The sequence below is a fragment of the Lepidochelys olivacea genome (genome assembly GCF_965140295.1).
Source record: "Lepidochelys olivacea isolate rLepOli2 genome assembly, chromosome: 5".
NCBI classification, from domain to species: Eukaryota; Metazoa; Chordata; order Testudines; family Cheloniidae; genus Lepidochelys; species Lepidochelys olivacea.
The window spans coordinates 105,982,818-106,002,821 of record NC_140415.1 but is presented as its reverse complement, the minus strand read 5'-3'; the positions used below and the strand labels follow the sequence as shown (position 1 = coordinate 106,002,821).

General features: G+C 38.7%; 1 protein-coding gene across 5 annotated transcripts in view; it reads left to right on the top strand.

The window, feature by feature from the left end:
• The window catches only part of PTPRD (protein tyrosine phosphatase receptor type D), a 1,732,979-nt gene that overhangs the window by 1,643,813 nt on the left and 69,162 nt on the right, over window positions 1-20,004 (top strand). For all 5 annotated transcript variants that reach the window (XM_084628881.1, XM_084628884.1, XM_084628885.1 and 2 more), the window contains one exon: window positions 10,318-10,441. In XM_084628881.1, coding sequence (XP_084485007.1) covers window positions 10,318-10,441 — 124 coding nt within the window. The remainder of the gene's footprint in view (window positions 1-10,317; window positions 10,442-20,004) is intronic.

The window sequence follows — 20,004 nt, the reverse complement described above, 5'->3', positions numbered from 1 at the left end:
GCAGAGGATGGTTAAAGCTTTGCTTCAGGAGTGTTTCGGGCTACAGATTGATTCTCTGACTTTATTGCTATTGAAACAGCCATCATCTATTTATTTTTTCTTGATAATGTTTAGCTATGAGATTTGGTGTAATGCTTAAAGCCATTCAGTAGGAATTCATCAACGTGACTGTTCAGTGTCCAGCTGTGCATTTTGGGCCCAGCCCTGCATTCCTCGTATAACCCAAATTCACATTGTGTGTGCAAAAGAATGGGGGGAGGGTCAGGACCCAAGTCTCTCAATAATAGCAGCCTTTACTGTTTAATGTGCAAGCCCCAATGTGTTTGGGAAATCTAATTCCATTGTCAAGTTGCCCTGATAAGGTATTAATGTTCGTGCATTTAGCATTCATGTTTTGCTAATGCTGTATGTAAATCTCATTCTATTAGCAAGTTTCCTGCATAATATATTAGCATCTTATTATAAATTCATCCGATATTATATGAATTTCTCATTTCAATCACTGACATTGGTGAAAGAGGGTCAAATTGTTCATTTTTATGGGCAGTTGACTACTTTCTCTAGTTTTGCATCGTCTATTTGTCTTGACATATATCGAGACTTCTGTTTTTCACCCTTCTTTCCATATTTTGTTCTTTAATCACTAGTTTTTCTCAAATCCTTTGTGCTTTTGATGATTTAATGTCATTCCGGTATACAGCACCCAAGCTGTGTGCTGGGAAATTCTGCAGGGAGTCAACCATGAAGCCCCTTCAGCTCCTGGATGCCCCAAACCCTGTAGACTCTGAAGAGTCACAGATTCCCCAGTCTTGCCCCTCTCCTGATTTGGTGGCACAGAGAGCCTGAGTGGAGCATAGCTCCATGGCACCCTGACGTGTGTGAACTTCCTCCCGAGGTCTGGCATCCTGTCACTGTTCACCCACTCAGCAGAACTGCACCTCAGTGTGTTGTAAGGAGAGCTCTCACTGATGGGGAGCAGGATTTCCCCCCTTATAAGTAGCTTAGTGGATTACTTCACAAGCAGCAAAATAAGCAGGTTTTGTTTTCCCAGTTTAAAATGATTCCAACAGCCGCTTTCCATTATACCAGCTTCCAGTGACAAACTTGTTTAGTGGATGGTGCCTTTCTGTTTTAAACACCGCCCAAGTCTTTTCACAATAGCAGAGCAGACCCATTTCCAGCAGAAAACCATTTATAACACAATAGCTAAAAGATTAGTCAAAGCATGGGATGGTAATAACAGTATTACAGATATCGTTATTTCATGTGTACAAAGCCTCAGTACTACACAGCTATGCTGCGAAGATATCCAGTTCTTTGTTAACGACAGCTTTATTGAAGACAAGCTTTCCAAATGAATCTACTAGAAATCCTATTAAAGTGCCATCCATTAAACCATTAGAACACTCATTAAAACGGTTAGTGCTGACTTGTTATTCATGAATTATTGGTCTTTCACGCTTCTGAGATGTCTGCCAATACCACTCTACCCTTTGTTCCCGCATGGCTGTTCAGTCCCAAGAAATGTAAATTAGCTTTCTCTCTCTAAAACATTTTTTGTGGGTGGGTGGGGCAGCTGAGGGGTGGCAAATGGGAAGGGAAAAGTAAATTACAGTTAAGGTCTATTTACCTGGATTTGACAGAAATTGTGTTAACTATATCCATATGTACAGCTAAATATTAATCAATGGATTAAGCCATCTGGCCCTACATCATAAAGAAGTGCACAGGGAGTATAATATGCTGCAGTAATGAACACATCCTGCTATACAACTGGTGAATGGCCGACAAAGACATCTGTTGTTTGATTTTTTTTCATATTGTTAAGCAGATTTAGATCATTTAAGCATTGGGGAGGGGAAGGAAGGAATTGAACAGTTGAAGATAAGCTTTGTATATTAAGTGTTATTTAATAGTTTATAAATTCCCATTATCAAATAGGCATAATAAAATGCTGAACTCCTTTTTCACAACGAACACGTAAAGAGCCCATGCTCATTCATATCAGTATCCTCCGAATGCAATCAAGTGTCCAAAAATGTGTCTCAAACTTGTTACGTGTTAAAATTTTTTAAAGAGTTGCCATTTAGAATGAGAGAGAGGGAAAAAACCTTCTGGGGGAGGGGAGGAAAGCAGGGCAGGGATGGGGAAGGAAACCTATAATTTAGTCTCAAAACTAGTAGTGTTTGTCAGTTTACTCTGCTGGTTTCTAGTTTACTTGTCAAGTATGAAAAGAAAAATATAAGTGACATCTTAGATTTTAAAGTAATTTCTAGTGTACTTTTGCACCATAGGTACAGCCAAAAAAAGATCAGACAGTGTGTCTCCTGCAATTAGATGAGTAGAGCCAATACAATACATCATTCCTTCATTCTGAGCCAGTGAAGTGCTGAATAGCAAGCTTCTATTTTCATGTGAGCCATGCAAAAGACTAAATACATTGAGCTACTAATTCTGTCTGGCCAGTCACAAATAAAGCAAGCATGCCCTACTCCTCATTTGATCAATTAATTAAATGTATTTATTTACTTAAAGTTCAGAACCCACATCCGGAGACATATTTGTAAACTGTTCCTTTTTGTCTTGAACTGACAATGATTAGAACTATGAGCAGAAAATCACTTGGTCAAGTTTTATGTTTATATTAGTTTTTTTGCCATCTAATAGGATAAGAAATTTTATTTTTTTAAATGTGGAAAACCAGGAGGTGTAAGGTACAAACTTGGTGCATCAAGCTCCTTCATTTCTTCAAAAACAAAAGGACAAAAATTGTGTCTCTGAGAACAGTGATGGTGCAAATTGATAGCCCTTTTCTAAGTCAAAATGTGTTGATGAATTGCTAATCAGATGATATGGGGAAACTTGTGCTGCAAAAATAAAACTTTATCTTGCAAAAAACAAATACAAAAAACACAACTGTCCATCTTGCCTTTCTTCATCTTTGATCAATTAAATAGCAACAGAGATAAAGAATCAGAACCAACTGAACCAAAATTTCACTGCCCATCTTCTCCCAGGGGATGAAATATGCTGTTGTGGGGTAGCTGAGATAGTACTAAACCAGGATCTTTAGAAGCAGATTGTGACTTGAGTTATTGAGACACAGAAGAATTTCTCTCTGCAGCTGCTGACATAAAAAAGAATGGTGTGGGCTGTGGAAGACCAAGCCATGACACTGGAATGCTTTATTAATTACTGGGGAATGTGGAGCCCCTAAAAATAAACAAAACTAGTGCTGTGTCAGCGTATAGGTGGCAGATCATAAATAAAATAGGGAGTTAATAAAATACATGCTAGAAAATACATGCTAGAGCTTTTTATGCTCTGGGAAAAAAATAAAACCTTATTTGTTTTTTCTTCACAATTCACAAATCTTAAAAGAAGGGGGGGAAGGGGCATGAATTTTGCCTCTTCAACCTCTCACTCCTCACTAAAACTTTAATTTGTTAAGGTCTTCTTCATAATTAAGTCACACAAAAGTTTCAGAGTAACAGCTGTGTTAGTCTGTATTCGCAAAAAGAAAAGGAGTACTTGTGGCACCTTAGAGACTAACCAATTTATTTGAGCATAAGCTTTCGTGAGCTACAGCTCACTTCATCGGATATTTGAGCATAAGCTTTCGTGAGCTACAGCTCACTTCATCCGATGCATCCGATGAAGTGAGCTGTAGCTCACGAAAGCTTATGCTCAAATAAATTGGTTAGTCTCTAAGGTGCCACAAGTACTCCTTTTCTCTTCACACAAAAGTGTGTCAGTAGAAAAGACAAATCACTGTATTGGTCAATTCAAAACAGAAAAAAATAGCTCACAATTATTCTATATTGTAGTCTGAAAGCAAAGGGTTGAAGGACACTCAGCTAATAAATCCCATGTGTTCTCTTGGGTTTTGTCCTGGAAGTCCCAGAAAAGTTCTGGATCATTTCATGCTGAGGAATATATTACACTTTCTCCACCTACTGAATAATGTATCTTTTTACTCTGAGGTAAAAACACAGATGATTTACCCATCTACCTAACACCCTCTCCAAATGACAGAAAGTAATCTTGTAATATTCTAGAAGAATATGCCTTAGAGACTCACTGACATTCAGTTGGATGCTATGTTGTCATTCATCTGTCGGTTGGTCTGACTGTCTAAAGTTATTGTGCATCCAAGCTTAGTTCCACAGTTGGACCTGCCAGAGTCTATTGTGAACTCTGCTTTTGGCCTCTTAATACTTTGGCTATGAAAATAGTTTGGGCCTGAAAATTGCAGGATTTACTCTGAAGTCAAAGAAGATTCCATCCACAACATTAGAAGAAAATTGGTCAAATTTTAGTTACAAGTCATTCAAAAAAACCCTTCCATTTGAAACTGTAACTGCTAATATCTAGATATGATAAGTTGCTCGTTTAAGGTTCCTACATGAAGATTCTGAGCTATTCTACTAACTCTCCCTTGTAGCCAAACACAGTGGATCATATTAGAACTGACTCAGGAAGAGAAAAGAATGAGTCAGTCTCTGAAAGTAAACCCTGATTCATTAAAAGAACCCTGTTCAGGAAAGCACTTAAGCACGTGCTTAGGTGTAAGCATGAGCAATGGGATTCAAGTATTCCTTTAAATTTGGCAGGTCCTTTTGCACTATCCTAAATTGGGGCTTGAGAAAGCAAGAGGGAAGGAGAAGCCCTGGAACTAAACTAGTCTGAGGAGAAGTTTGGATGAACTTTTTGTGGTGTGGTCTTGCCTCATGTCTTTGTTACTTACCTCACTTATACTTACCTTTGTATGCTAGTATTATAATAATGTTACCAGCAAATTGACAATGGCCAGTGGAAATGAGTGAAGACTGACCTCCGTTCCTAACTCACCACATCCTTGTATATGATTTTGTACAAAGGGTACAGTCTTGGAGTCTTAAAATGCTACGTGACCTGCAGGAAGGGAGTGTTGGTATTTTACAGAAACTTAATAATATTCATAGAATTCACTCTGCAGGATAGAAAATCTCTTGTGGGTCTGATGTACAGGGGCCCGATCATCCTTTGCCCTGCACCTTATGTAGTCATCCAGACCAATGCAAAGAGACAGCAAAAGGCTGCAAAATCAGACTAGAAGAGTATTACTCTCACTTTGCGTTGGTGTAAATCACTACACGAGGTACAGAGAAAGGGAGATTCAGGTCCCAGGACTGACTGTTATGTCCAATCTGTTAAGATTCCTTGTGTCAACTTAAGAAAAGTATTGTGGCTCCAAACTTCTTTCCTTTTGTCAAGACAATACTATACAGTAATTGTATGTTTTTAAAGATTGTTTCTGTTTAGTGTTTCAACTACATCTTCCATTTGATTGCTAAACATGAAGTTCAGGCATTCTTTAGACTCACCAAACAAAAATAATAATCCAAGGAATAAACCCAGACAGACCAGGTTGATTTATTTAACAAGTATCCCTTAAATAAAAATATTTTCTGTAAAAAACAAACAAACAAACTAGGGACCAGATTCTCCATTGTAGAAGACCAGTTTGCACTGCATTACCAGCATAAACTAGGCCTAAGGCTGTTGTAACCAGTGCAGGGAAGCTCATCCTTAGTACAAAGGTGATTCTCTGGTGATGTAGAGTTGGTATCGGCTTTCTGATCTCATTCCACATCCCTGCTGTCAGCATAGCAAGAAAAACTGTCCAGAAGAAGGGGAGTGTAGCTGAGACACTCTGCTCTGGTCAGATCTCCTACTGCAGCTTGAGCTTCACGTGGTCATTTGCACAACTAAGAGCACTCTGCCAGTGGGAGACCAACCATGCACAGAGTTAACATTGCGATCCAGTCAATAGAGAGGGTAACTTTAAATCATCTTTGAACACACGCCCTGACATGAGTGCTGTCCAGTTCATCTGGATATCAGGATCTTAACTTACAACTTGGCTTGGCAAGATTTTTAAGAGCCAAATCATAGACCACTGAGTGTGGCCACATAGGTGAAAAAGGGAGAGTAAGGCAACCCAACCCAACACTCCCGCATAGCCTTACAGGATCTGGGGTCCAGTCAGATAGGGATAAGCAGGTTCAGTACGCCCACTAGGTATTTCTCTCCCATTCAGATGGGCATGGAATCTAGATTCTGTCTCCCAGTGCACCAGCCAGTACAGCTGAGCAGGTGGTGGGAGGTGGGTAGTAAGCTACTGCCAGTATTGTATAACTTCTGCCATGGAATACAGTGGAAGCATGGATGGAATCATAGTTCCTAGCTATGTGCCACCCCTTACACAGGTCAGGCAATAAAACCACAATCTAGCCATTATTTATATTTGCCCATTTGTTTATCATCAAATGTAAAATATACGTCTAAACTGAGGAAGTTCATTGGGTCTTGTCATTATCTCGGTGTGATCTGCAGAGCCTCTCAAGCAAAGTTGGCGGCATTGGCTGCTCCCCAACTGAAATAAAAACATTTCAAAACAGGAAAACATTTGTACATATTCAGAATTTAGTTAGCTAATATACCACTGGGTTCTGTGAAAACATATGTGGTTAGTAGGCTACTTTAAAAGAAGTTAGTGTGCTTGTAAAATATGTTCTTTTAAAAGCTCTTTCCATTGCCACAATTCTCTGAACAAAATAACCAAAATCTTGTTGTTTCTGAGATTGAACTTTGTATCGGCCTTTTTCCTGTCTTACTAAATCTCCCTTCAAAATATAGGCTGTTATATTTCTCATAGCAGCTGTGCTCCAGTAGAGCAAAATCAAACTCTGTCCCCTGTCAAACCCATGTGGTGAGTAATTTCAGAAGTCTCATGGGCACTAATGATGGAGAGCTAGTCCCCTCTAGGTTGATCTTGAGGTCAAAAAAGCCTCCACTGGACGGAGTGCATCTACAGTATCTCAAGGCAAAGACATAGAGAGGTCTTAAGCTTCAAGACAAGCAGCAAAGCAGTGAGCCTAGTAAACAACCCACACTATTTTCCATACCATCAAGTTACAGCTCCAACAAGCAGTCTGAAAGCTCCTAAAACAGACCTTTCTTCTTCTCATGGACCATAGCATGTAGGTCACTAAACGTTTTTGCCCTTTCCATTCAATAGTCAGAAAACTATAGATGTTTCCCTTTATGATCATGGCTGGGGAATATATTTGAAGGGCCCAGTTTATTTGTTTGGTTTGTAATTCACTGGCTATCTTGCCAACATGGTTGATGGAATGAAGAGGGTCCCCTGTTTGTTGGAATATTTCAAACCACTGATGGGTGGACTACCTTCTTTTTACTGCCAGTAGCTGCCCTTTTAAGGTTATTCCCTGTGGGGAATGGAGTTAGTTCACGAATCATTCAGGGGAGAGTTGCCCCCAGAACGTAAGAGCATAGTAGTGCCGAGATACCGCTATAATTATTAACCATATCAGTTGCTCTATACTATATAACAACTGCACTGGGTACTGTCACAGAGGGAACACAGAATGCTTTTCATAGCATCCGTTTCATTGCCTCCAGAAAGAGAAGTGGGTGTTGATAGTTGAGAGGGCTGAATTTCCCTTGAAAAATTGGAACTCCAGTGAACAAGGGATTCCTTTATACCAGTTGTTTTTTCTGTGCCAAGTCCATTCAGGTAAGCAGTAATAAGTAATCTATTATTTGCTAGTCAATGACACTGGGATTTCCTGACCTTTTATTTATCCAGATTGGAGATGTAATAAATTATACAGGTTTGGATTAACACTGACATTTTTTAAATTATATTGTTGTTGTTTCATTTTATTTTACTCTCCCCAGTCACATTTATTTCCTAAAATTTCTGTTTTCACTCTGACAAACTCGTTTATGCTAGATACACTTCTTAGAGCCAAGAATTTAATCTAACTGAATTATAGATACTGATGGGAAAGTACAAAGTCAAAGGCAATTCAGATAGGACAAAGCACTGCTTCTCTTTAATTGACACTTGATCTATAAGAAACTGGTATAAGTTTGGGATATATCAAGCATGGAGTCAGCCTCATCTTTTAACCTCAGTTTCCCTTATGTTGCGTTGTAACCCAACGTGACAGGATGCAGCAGGCTACAGTTTGTGAAGAGGAATCAAGAGAATTCTCCCCCCCCCCATGACACTGTAGATGGCGTGTCATGTTATAAATGAAGTCGCCAGATGAAAAAAAACATTAGATGAGAAAGGATTAACAGTATCCTTGAACTGGTAGATTCAGTCTAATTACTCTAATTTAGTTTGGGCAGTTTGACACATCTCTAGTTGAACCATCGCCTAAGGGAAACAATTAAATAAGGGTTAAAGAGGAATAATAATTTCTGAAGAAGGTGCTGAATATCTGCCAGATCAGTAGCTCCTTAGAATATCTTACACCATGAACTGTTAAACTTGTGTAACTAGAAATCTTCATGCATTTGGCTCCTTCTCAATGACGTCTGTAATGATTACTTAGCTCAGAGTTAATTGGTTTTAAGTCTTAAATCCTAATGCAGTGTTAAGTCTTCACATGCAGCAATTGTAATTTAACCCCTAAATTTCTTTGACATACTGCAGTATTTCTTGGCTCTTTCGTTGTAACTAGATCAAATTTTCTTTCTACGTATCATCCAGGAAAATAAATGATAATGGCCTTAATTGTTTCATTGATCTCTTGATTCTTATTCAACCCTAATTCCAGCATTATTCATCTTGGAACTGTAGAAGGGCCAGATTTTTTAAAGATATTTAGGCACCTAAAGATGCAGATAGTTCCTAGCGGGATTTTCAGAAGCACTGAGGCACCTAACTCCCAATTCCCAGTAGTTATCTATCTTATATACCTTTAAAATCCTTGATCTTAATTACTGGTGTAGAAGTTAGTGTCAGTAAACAGGCTGGGTTTTACAACAAAGTGAATTCAAGGATCTGTCCTAGACTCGTGACAATTGTAACTTGTTCAGTACCTCTTCAGGGCAGCTAAGAAGCTTTTACAACAGTTTCCATGCAGCTTTGTATTTTACAGTCTTGCTGAACTTCACCTTTTTGACAATAGAATATACAGAGGGGAACAGTATTTATCTTATTAACTACAGTGAGAGATGCCAAATATCTAGAATGTAGATATATGAATGATACCTATATAAGAAAGGGAGATTTATCGACTTACTCCAGTGTTCCCAATTTATCTTTCCACAATTGTTCTAGTTAAAATAGTCTGACAATGAGAATCAGTTCGACATTTTTCTTATCTTCAGGCAGGTTGTATAACCAGGGCTGTCCCTACCCATATGCAAAGTACGCAGCTGTGTAGGGCACCAGGAAATTTGGGGCACCAAATCTCCTGGTGCCCTAAGCAGCTGCATGCTGCTCCAGCCCCTGCCCCACAGCCCTGCCCCTGCTTCAACCCTGTCCCACCCCCACTCCACCCCTTCCCCAAAGCCCCCGCCCCTGCTCCACCCCAGCCCCACCCACCACTCCCCATAGGACTGCAGCAGAGCTGGGCCTGCACTCAATGGCGGCGGGAAGTGCAGCGACCCAGCCTCAGCCACGCACTGGTGAGTTCTGGGGGGTGGTTCCCCCTTGCCCCCCCAAGCTAGTCCCGACCCCGCCGTGCAGAGGCCTGGGGTCCCACACACACCCCCGCATGGCCTCAGAATAGCTAGGGATGGCCCTGTGTATAACTATCTATAAGCTTATAAGATATTTTGAGAATAAGAATCTGGTTTACTACCATATTCCCCTACGGCCCCCAATATGTGTATTATACAGGACCTAACACAAAGGGGTCCCCAGTCTCAGCTGGTGCCTCGGGTGCTACCATGATACAAGTAATAATTTTTAAATCCATTTCTTTCTATAGCATAATCTAGTATATGTGCAAAAATGTTTGCAAAACACAGGTGGATCTGAAACCTATCAGAATCTTTTTTTAATCTGTATGTGACTTGAAAACTAATGAATAAAAGGTATTTCTATAGTTTACAATTCAAAACATGGCTAAAATCTCAGAAAGCATGATTAGCTATCCCTAGATGAGTACTAGATTTCCATTTTTGTGTGTCCATATTATTTCATACTCTCTGTCCCTCCTTCCATGTAGAAAGAGAGTTTCTCCTGTTTTTCTCTTTCGTATAAGAACAAATGAGAGGCTATATAAGGAAGATGCCTAAATGTAACTGTCAATAGGTGTCAGTATGATCGAGTGCAGTACTTTTTAGGCTGTGGCTAAATGCTTTGTGTCATGCAGTGCTATATGAATAATCTCTGGTTGTGTGGACTTTTTATAAAGCAAAAGTAAAACTGGGAGCGTACTGTTTGCAGTCTTTACTATTCATGTTATCTTGTGCTTTTAAGCTAATATTTTTTCATTTTTTTTAAAGTCAATTGACCCTGGCCAGCAGTTTACATGGGAGCATTCTAATCTGGAAGTAAACAAACCAAAGAATAGATATGCAAATGTAATTGCATATGACCATTCTCGTGTTCTACTTTCAGCAATAGAAGGTAAGGAGCTCTTTAACAAATTAAACTAATTAAATATTAAATGCTAATGTAACAGTTTTACCACTTCTTGTCAATTAAATTAATAGCTTTAAATTCATGTAATAATCATCCTTTTTCAGTGTTCATTTGCAGTAATTCAATAACATGAAGCGTTAAAAGCTAGACAAGGTCATATGTAGCAAGAGGGAGACTTCTTACTCAACACATCTGCTCCTTGTGTGTATGCCAAGTCTTATCTACTTACTTTTTTGACAAAAATTGTTGCTACTTTTTTACTCCTAACAGCACAACTATTAGGGAGTGTGAGATGGTTTCTTGTCTGGCTCTCACATTATCAGCATAATGGATAACTCGTTTTCATTTGCCAAATCTTTACTGATGCTGATAACACATGAGCCAGAAAGAACAGAGCTTGGCTTTCTCGTCCCAGAGTGAGTATGCAGAACTGTCAGTTAGAAAATCCAACTTTTTACTTGTAAACTAAACAATTTTTTCTTGGAAGTCATTGACAGACAATAACTGAATTTCAGGTATTTGTGTTACTGGAAACTCAAAATGTCATTGCTTGTAGATGGGCATGGTAGTATAAATGACAAGGTTTTAGTTGTAGCTGTTTTTGACCAACTGTTTTGCAAAGATCTGATCATGTAGTGTGCTTCCCTGTTGTGAGTGAATTAGGCTATCCACGATGAGTGGCTCTATAGGGTTTGTCTAGTTTCCCAAGTGCTAAAACAACAGGAGTCACTGATTATCCATCAGAGGATTTTTTTCACTGGCTACTTCTCACTACCTATCCAAGCTGTTTCTTGGAATTAAGGCAGATTTTCAGTTTATTCTACACAGCTGGCCACCATGTATTAGTGATGTCAGTAATATAATTGATTACATATTTAAGTGGGACAATTTAAATGAAAATAAAAATTGCCTTTAGTAAGCTTTGATAGATCTTGTATATTGAATTGGCTTTAAAATTAAAGAGGACTTTCAGTCCTTGTATCCTGTATGCAAAGACATAGTTACTTCATTTTTAATGTTCTATATGTTAAATTGTGCAGTGTTTTAATCTGCATTGTGAACACCTTATCTTTGGCTACTCCCAACCTGCAGACATGAAATATAGCAGTGATGGTATTTATAGGTGTAATCAATTCTCTAGTATGCTATGCACAGCCAAGTAAATGCTCAGCGAAGGAAAACACAATTCCACTGGTTGAGCTTTACCTCTTTGCCTAATTTATTGCAGCTGCATATTGTACGCTTTGATAACACAGAGACAGTTTCTCAAGTATATTAGAAAATTTAAATGATTGCCTTGAAAAATTTGCATATAATAATCATCTTACATTTGTTCCACCTATGGAGCTCATTTAACTGGTATTGACTAAATTTTTTGGTGGTGTCAGTTAAATTTCCTCACATTACTTTATAGAAATATCTAGCTGAACACCAAAGAGTTTACTAAAAATTAGAGTTGTCTCTGCTGTTGGTTAGATTCTCATGTTGTTGCTTTGTTGTAGTTCAGCACACAAAACAACCACAACTCCATAAAATGAGGATAGGTAAATAGTAAAAAAAAACAAAAAAAACAAACCAAACCACTGTGCAGTGATGCTCTTCTGAATTGTTTAAATGTACTTTGGAGAAAATGGTAAAGTCACAAGTAACTAGTTCTAAAGCAAGGAAGATGATTTTTCACTGGGTGCAGGCTGGGAAGAGAGTTGAGTAACTGACAAAAGAGAAGAACATTTAATTTCAAATAAATCCATTTGTTGACTCGTGAGTGAATTAAGAGATGGCTGGGTTTGAAAAGGCCTGCCAGATTCCCCTTAACAAGTGACCCTGGAAATGAACATGTTTCGGAGATGTGATCAGAATGGGAAAAAGGAAAAAAAAAAAACCCAGAAATAATACTCAAACAAGGTTAATCGAATTACCCAGTAGACTAACTTTTTAAAATAAAAATTACGAGAATCAAAGAAAAGTTCTAAATAATTCTTTTTCAAGCGTAGTATTTGCAGAAAAGGAGTCTACCTGGTAAAGAAATACTTAACGAGTTTGAGAAAAACATAAACACTAACTGTAATGTTTGATTTCCCTTTTTAATGGCATAAATAACCTGAGGAAGTTAAAGTGACTAACTCTTTAAAAATGCTGTTGATCCTAAGTCCATAAAACATAATTATAGCCATATGAAATATCAGTGATAGACTTACACACACACACAAATAGTTTTTTGACTCCACCGGGTGATTTACCTACCTTTATAAACTTTTCAGGCCTCAATATATGACAACCAAAGCAACATAAATCAAGTGTGAAATGTTTGCTTGTGTTAAAATGATGTGACTTAAAATAAGCAATAAGTTTACTATTTAACTCCTCGTTTCTGAAGAGATTTTCTATGGATATATGTCTGAGTTATTTTATGTATCTAACGTGCTAAATTTAATATACTGGCTTAACGTTGTGTAATAAGTGTTTCTTTTTCAAGCGTCAATACTTCATTACACTGTTTTGTCAGTCTATAAATAAAAATAAACATTCCCTGTAGGAAAATACATAAGCTACCCAGTATTTCATTTGACAGCTGCGTTTGTTTTCAAGCTGCCATGGAAATGAATGCTTTTAATATTGTTACAGGAATATGTTTCAGAGTGACACTATCCACATAGGTCAGGCCTAGCAGCTGGACTATGTTGCATTTGTTTTAACCTCATGAGAATCATTGTTCATTATTTTAGATACCTATGAGCCTCATCCAAAGCTCACTGAGGTCAATTGAAAGACTCCCATTAATGTCAATGGGTTTTGGATCCAACCCTGTGTTATTTCTAAAATTCTCTATTGAGAAATCTATCCAGCTACAAAAAAGCACCACATCCCCAATAATAACATCAGGTGCATAGAATGTCTCAGTCAGACATGTGTTTTGTTTTTTGCAACTGTAGTACTTAACAATCTATCTAGGTATGGTGACCCCCATCACTTAAATGTTTGGGGACCTCAAAGTTCATCGTTCCGGTGAAGAAATGAAGTATAGAGAGACTGAGTTATGTGCCCAAGATCACAAAGGGAGAGCCAGGGATCAAACTCAGATCTCCCGAGTCCTAGTCCAGTGCCTTAACAAACACTATTCGCACAACTGTGATACCTTTGTTATTGATGCTGTTGTACAAACAAGGAACACAGAAATTGCCAGACTGAGGTGGATCCAAGATCCATCTAGTTCAGTATCCTGTCTCTGACAGTGGCCAGTAGTAGATGCTTCAGCAGAAGATTTAAGAACCCAGTTGTAGACAGATGTGGGATCATCTGCTTTCATCATCTCTAAAAGTTAAAAATTGACTTAAGCCCTGAATCATGGGGTTAAAGTTCTCTTCCAGAAGTTGTATTAGCATTAGCTGTTGTATTCTTGTTATACGTTTAAACATCCAGTCCCTTTTTTTAATCTTTCTAAGTTCTTGGACTCAACAACTTTCTGTGGCAATGAGTTCCACGGTCAACACTGTATATTGTATAAACAGATAATGGTTTTGAATTTGTGACATTTTAATTTCTTTTCATTAAATGCCACGTTAGGAGGTAAACCCAAGTTGGTTATGTTCATTTCAATTTCTGTCTGAAGAAAAATATCATTTGACAGAATTCTTCTCCAGTGTGCAAGTTGAATCTCATCTATGATATTGTGCTGTTTTTGGATGTGTCCAGAAGGAACACATGAAAGGAGAGAAGAAGGTGAAGCTCTGTAGTACTAGAAGAGAGCAGAATATCAGAGTTGAGATCTGACATATGGATTGGTATAGATCTGAGAGCAGAAATTTTCCCCATATTTGTTAAACATAAACAGATAAAATTAGCACAAATAGAAAATTCATTTTAAATGTCAAAAGAGGGTTTAAAAGTAGTGGGAAATAAAATATTTTTTAAAATGCATGTACGAAAAGGGCTTTCAGTTCTTGTTTGGAGGCATCTAAGACTAAAAATCTGCGATCTCTGTTTGGATTTGCATAATATTAGCAATTGAAAAAATTCAGGTGTAAATAATATCTGTCATATCACAACTGCTTGATTATTTGTCTTTTGGGCAGGTTAGCACCTTTAAAATGAGATTATGCATTGGAGTAAATCTGTGCATATAAAGAAAAAGGCAAGAAACTGCTAATACGCTTATTTTATATTGGGTCACCAGTTACCACTAAATTGGCATTCACTGTTTAGCTCATGATCTTTAGCTGTAGAAGGTATTCTGACAAATGTATATTGTTAAATACTTACTGAATAGTTAAGGGCAACAGCAGTGTACTGCAGTCTGGTTACTCATGCTCTCTGTCACACTGCAGTTGTATTATGTTCTGTTCATAAAACAAAACCAAATGTTCAGGGTGATTTCCTGTCCCTTCCCATCCGCAGGCAATGTGCCTGAGACACAGAAGAACCACTGCATAATAGGGTGTAGAGGGCAGGCTGAATGGCTGTCTCTAGATATGAGTGGCTGTCTCAACAGCAAAGCTGAGGGGAATTTTGAGGGTGTAAACAGCCTGGACTGTGGATCTGCTTACCACCCAAAACCGCTCAGTGAAGAAATATGTTGGAGTTGCAGATGCTACCGGAGCTGGGAGGCCGTGCTAGGACACAGTTGCTTTACTAAAAAGAAAAGGAGTACTTGTGGCACCTTAGAGACTAACACATTTATTTGAGCATAAGCTTTCGTGAGCTACAGCTCACTTCATCGGATGTATTCAGTGGAAAATACAGTGGGGAGATTTATATACACAGAGAACTCTATACTCTGTTATCATACACACTGTAAGGAGACTGATCACTTAAGATGAGCATCATCAAGGATCTACAACCAATCCTGAAGGACGACCCATCACTCTCACAGACCTTGGGAGACAGGCCAGTCCTTGCTTACAGACATCCCTCCAACCTGAAGCAAATACTCACCAGCAGCCACACACCACACAACAGAACCACTAACCGATGAACCTATCCTTGCAACAAAGCCCGTTGCCAACTGTGCCCACATATCTATTCAGGGGACACCATCACAGGGCCTAATAACATCAGCCATACTATCAGAGGCTCGTTCACCTGCACATCTACCATATATGTGATATATGCCATCATGTGCCAGCAATGCCCCTCTGCCATGGACATTGGTCAAACTGGACAGTCTCTACGTAAAAGAATAAATGGACACAAATCAGATGTCAAGAATTATAACATTCATAAACCAGGTGGAGAACACTTCAATCTCTCTGGTCAGTCGATTACAGACCTAAATATTATATTCCAACAAAAAGACTTCAAAAACAGACTCCAACGAGAGACTGCTGAATTGGAATTAATTTGCAAACTGGATACAATTAACTTAGGCTTGAATAGAGACTGGGAGTGGATCAGTCATTATACAAAGGAAAACTATTTCCCCATGTTTATTCCCCCCCACACACTGTTCCTCAGACGTTCTTGTCAACGGCTGGAAATGGCCCACCTTGATTATCACTACAAAAGGTTTTTTCCCCCTGCTCTCCTGCTGGTAATAGCTCACCTTACCTGATCACTCTCGTTACCGTGTGTATAGTAACACCCATTGTTTCATGTTCTCTGTGTATATAAATCTCCCCATTGTATTTTCCACTTTATGCATCCGATGAAGTGAGCTGTAGCTCACGAAAGCTTATGCTCAAATAAATTGGTTAGTCTATAAGGTGCCACAAGTACTCCTTTTCTTTTTGCGAATACAGTCTAACACGGCTGCTACTCTGAAATCAGTTGCTTTACTGATACTCCAAGACCAAGAGGAGACAATTCCATTCATTTCCCCAACACGTGTATCCCTGCATGTCCCTCTGGAGAGCCTGTCATAAATATAAAGGGAAGGGTAAACACCTTTGAAATCCCTCCTGGCCAGAGGAAAAATCCTTTAACCTGTAAAGGGTTAAGAAGCTAGGATTACCTCGCTGGCACCTGACCAAAATGACCCATGAGGAGACAAGATACTTTCAAAAGCTGGGAGGAGGGAGAAAAACAAAGAGTCTGTGTCTGTCTGTGTGATGCTTTTGCCGGGGACAGAACAGGAATGGAGTCTTAGAACTTAGTAAGTAATCTAGCTAGATATGCGTTAGATTATGATTTCTTTAAATGGGTGAGAAATTATGCAGTGCTGAATAGAATGGATATTCCTGTCTCTGTGTCTTTTTGTAACTTAAGGTTTTGCCTAGAGGGATTCTCTATGTTTTGAATCTAATTACCCTGTAAGGTATTTACCATCCTGATTTTACAGAGGTGATGCTTTTTTACTTTTTTCTTCAATTAAAATCCTTCTTTTCAGACACTGAATGCTTTTTCATTGTCCTTGAGATCCAAGGGTTTGGGTCTGTGGTCACCTATGCAAATTGGTGAGGATTTTTACCAAACCTTCCCCAGGAAGTGGGGTGCAAGTGTTGGAAGGATTTTGGGGGGAAAGACATTTCCAAACAACGCTTTCCTAATAAATAAACCCAGATAAATGTTTGGTGGTGGCAGTGGAAGTCCAAGGGCAAAGGGTAAAATAGTTTGTACCTTGGAGAAGTTTTAACCTAAGCTGGTAAAAGTAAGCTTAGGAGGTTTTCATGCAGGTCCCTACCAGTTCAGAGTGGGGAAGGAACCTTGACAGAGCCCTTGCAAAATGTCCATGGGCTTGGTTTTTGCACAGAGGTGAAGGATGTGGTCCTTAGTTGTTTAATGTAAATTCTGGTAGTAAAATTGTTTTCCTACCAAATTATTTTGCTTTAAAAAAATTGAACTGAATTTTTTTTGTCTGAAGCAGTATTTTAGTTCATAGGTAAAAGGAACACTATGACTTTACAGTATGTCATCCAGGTATTAATATTAATATTTACTTCCATTCAGGAATTCCTTTGATAGACATCATAGTGTTGTACTGTATATCTTTACTCACCCTGGAAGAACTGAAGAGCTACTTTATGAATAAAATGAGTTTCAGAGAGCCACACAATTATCAGTGTGTTGTCCTCACATTGCACTTCAATACTTGTTGTGCAATATTGTGTCAATATGACACTGTCATCAGAAAGCACTGTTGTGGCATTGTGCTGTTATTATCTGTGCCTCTCTGTGAGACTTTGTTTAATGTTTTATCTCCACTTTTTTCTCTTTCTACCCTTCCAACCCCTTCCTTGCCTAGAGTCTTTCTGTTGATCAATTTAGAAAATTTGAAAGTGACTGTAACTTTTTTTGTTTTTCCTTGGCCCCCTCCCTCCACTTTTCTCAGCCTTCTTTCCTTGCTTGTCTGCCCTGGCTTTTCTTTCCTGGAGATAATTTTCTGTCTCTCCCTTCCTTGTTGTTTATTCCTGTCTTCACCTTCCCCTCACCACTGTCTCCTAGATACCAATTCTAGTTTTAAATCTTTCCATCTTTTTCTGCTCTTTGTTCCCTTTTCACTGTCTCCTCTTCTCTCTGTTCCATGGTCCTTTTCCTCATTCTGTCTGTTCAGTCATCCTGCTCCTTTTCACTTCTCATATTCTGTTCTCCTCTCCAAAGTTTTCTCTCTCTCTATTGCCTTCTGCCCTGGAAACTCCTATATCTCTTGTCCTTTCCATTCATTTCTTTCCTGTACTCTTCTAGTCCCATCAGCCCGTCCCACCGCCAACCCATATACCATCCCATGCCAACAATCCATCTTCTCCTCCACCTAAGTTTCTCCTCTTTCCTTTGTTCCTTAAACTACTTTGCAATATATTATATTTTCCTGTGCCCTAGTGAAATGTCTTCATTTTATCAATATTTATTATTAGAAGTGTCTGCTGAATACTTCTCTTTTTTCAATGAGCTCTAAATACTACATGGTATTTATATCATGGCGCCGTTTGAGTTTGGTAGTTTCCTTACCAATATCTATCGTGTTACAAGAAAACTTTCTCAGAAACAACATTTTTGATTTGCATCCAATAGCTGTTTTCGTTCATTTCATCCTGACATAGTTCAAAACATTAGTCATTGATTTAAACCGATATTATAGCTTCATCAGCATTTTCTATTCATCATTACATTATCTCAAGTTAATTGTTTACAAGCATGACAGAGTTTAATCCTATTACTTCAGACTCTTTTTTTAAATACTTAACAGCACATCTTTTAGAGAAGCCTCACAGAAACAAAGGTTTATGGTTTAATTTGTCTTAAATAGAAAGACTGTGCAGTACTTAGCCTTTGTAAAGAGTTGAAACAATTTCATGATATGATTTCAGTCTGTGAATAAAAAGTAAAGTCTAATTAAAGCTATTTCAGATGACAACTTTCTTCAGGGAATCAAAGAAATAATGTTAAGGTCTGCATTACCAGCCCCATTGTGTGGGACTTGTATCTCTTAACCTGTGTATACAGAGAATATTGCTGCTTGTTCAACTCTCGTTTTATTTCATAAAAACAATCCAATAGTAAGTCAGTAACCACAGAGAGACAGTTTGTTTTTATACCTGTTATCTGCTGTGTATCTCAATTATGTTATTGGGTATTTTTGTTTCACTGGTTTTTATGCTCTCTGTGTGTAAAATCTGGCTCCTTTATTCTCCGGAGAAGCCAAGGTCTTTTGTGCTCAGCCATTCATCTAATGTTGCCACCACAATGCTAGATCCCCATGCTAAGGAGGGAATTTCCAGACTTTGGTCACTCCTTCCCACAGAGAGAAGAGCTATTAGAAAAGAGGTGTGAGAGAATTGTTCTGCACCACCTGGAAACTCATCCGTCAACTGAACTCTCAGGCATGAACTGGGACACCATCACTAGTACAACTTCTACAATGGGGATGATGCTGCAGAGATCAGGCCCGATTCTGTGCCCAGTTACACTGGCATAAATCAGTAATAACACTAATGCATTCCTCCAGTTTCAGAGCAGCGTAACTAAATACAGAATTTAGCCCATTGTCTCTTTCCTGACTCATGCGTTTACAGAAAGCAGGCATACAAAAACCACTGATCTCAGACTGTTACACCCAAATCTAAGTAATGATGGCAGTTGCCTCTGTGCTTGTGGGTAAGATGCCTTTAAGCTATGGTAACTAACAAAGATTTGCAGGATTTCTTCGTAGTACAATCAAACTGGCTGGCTTTTGATTGTTTTTATGCTATTAGATATGACACAGTGTTGTCCAGTTTTCTCAGCTCGGAGTGTGGTTATGGTCAGAGAAGTGACTATAAAATGACATGTTGTTACAGTACATGTATCTCCCTCTGCAATGGGCATTTAACTTTTGCTCAGTTTACAAGTTATTGCACTAGACACTTGCCAGAGAATAATATGAGAAGGCCCATGCCCTGAAGGATTGGTGTGTGTGTTGTGGGAGGTGGTTGAGCAAAGGAGTAGTGTTATGCAGGGATGGGGGTTGACTGGGAGACCAAGTGAAATGAGTTTTTTGGGGCTCATTTTGAATGTAATTGGCGTGTGTCTGAAAAAAGATGACTGGGAGACTAAGGCCACGTCTACACTCCCCGCCGGATTGGCGGGTAGTGATCAATCTATCTAGTGTAGACGCGATAAATCGATCCCCGATCACT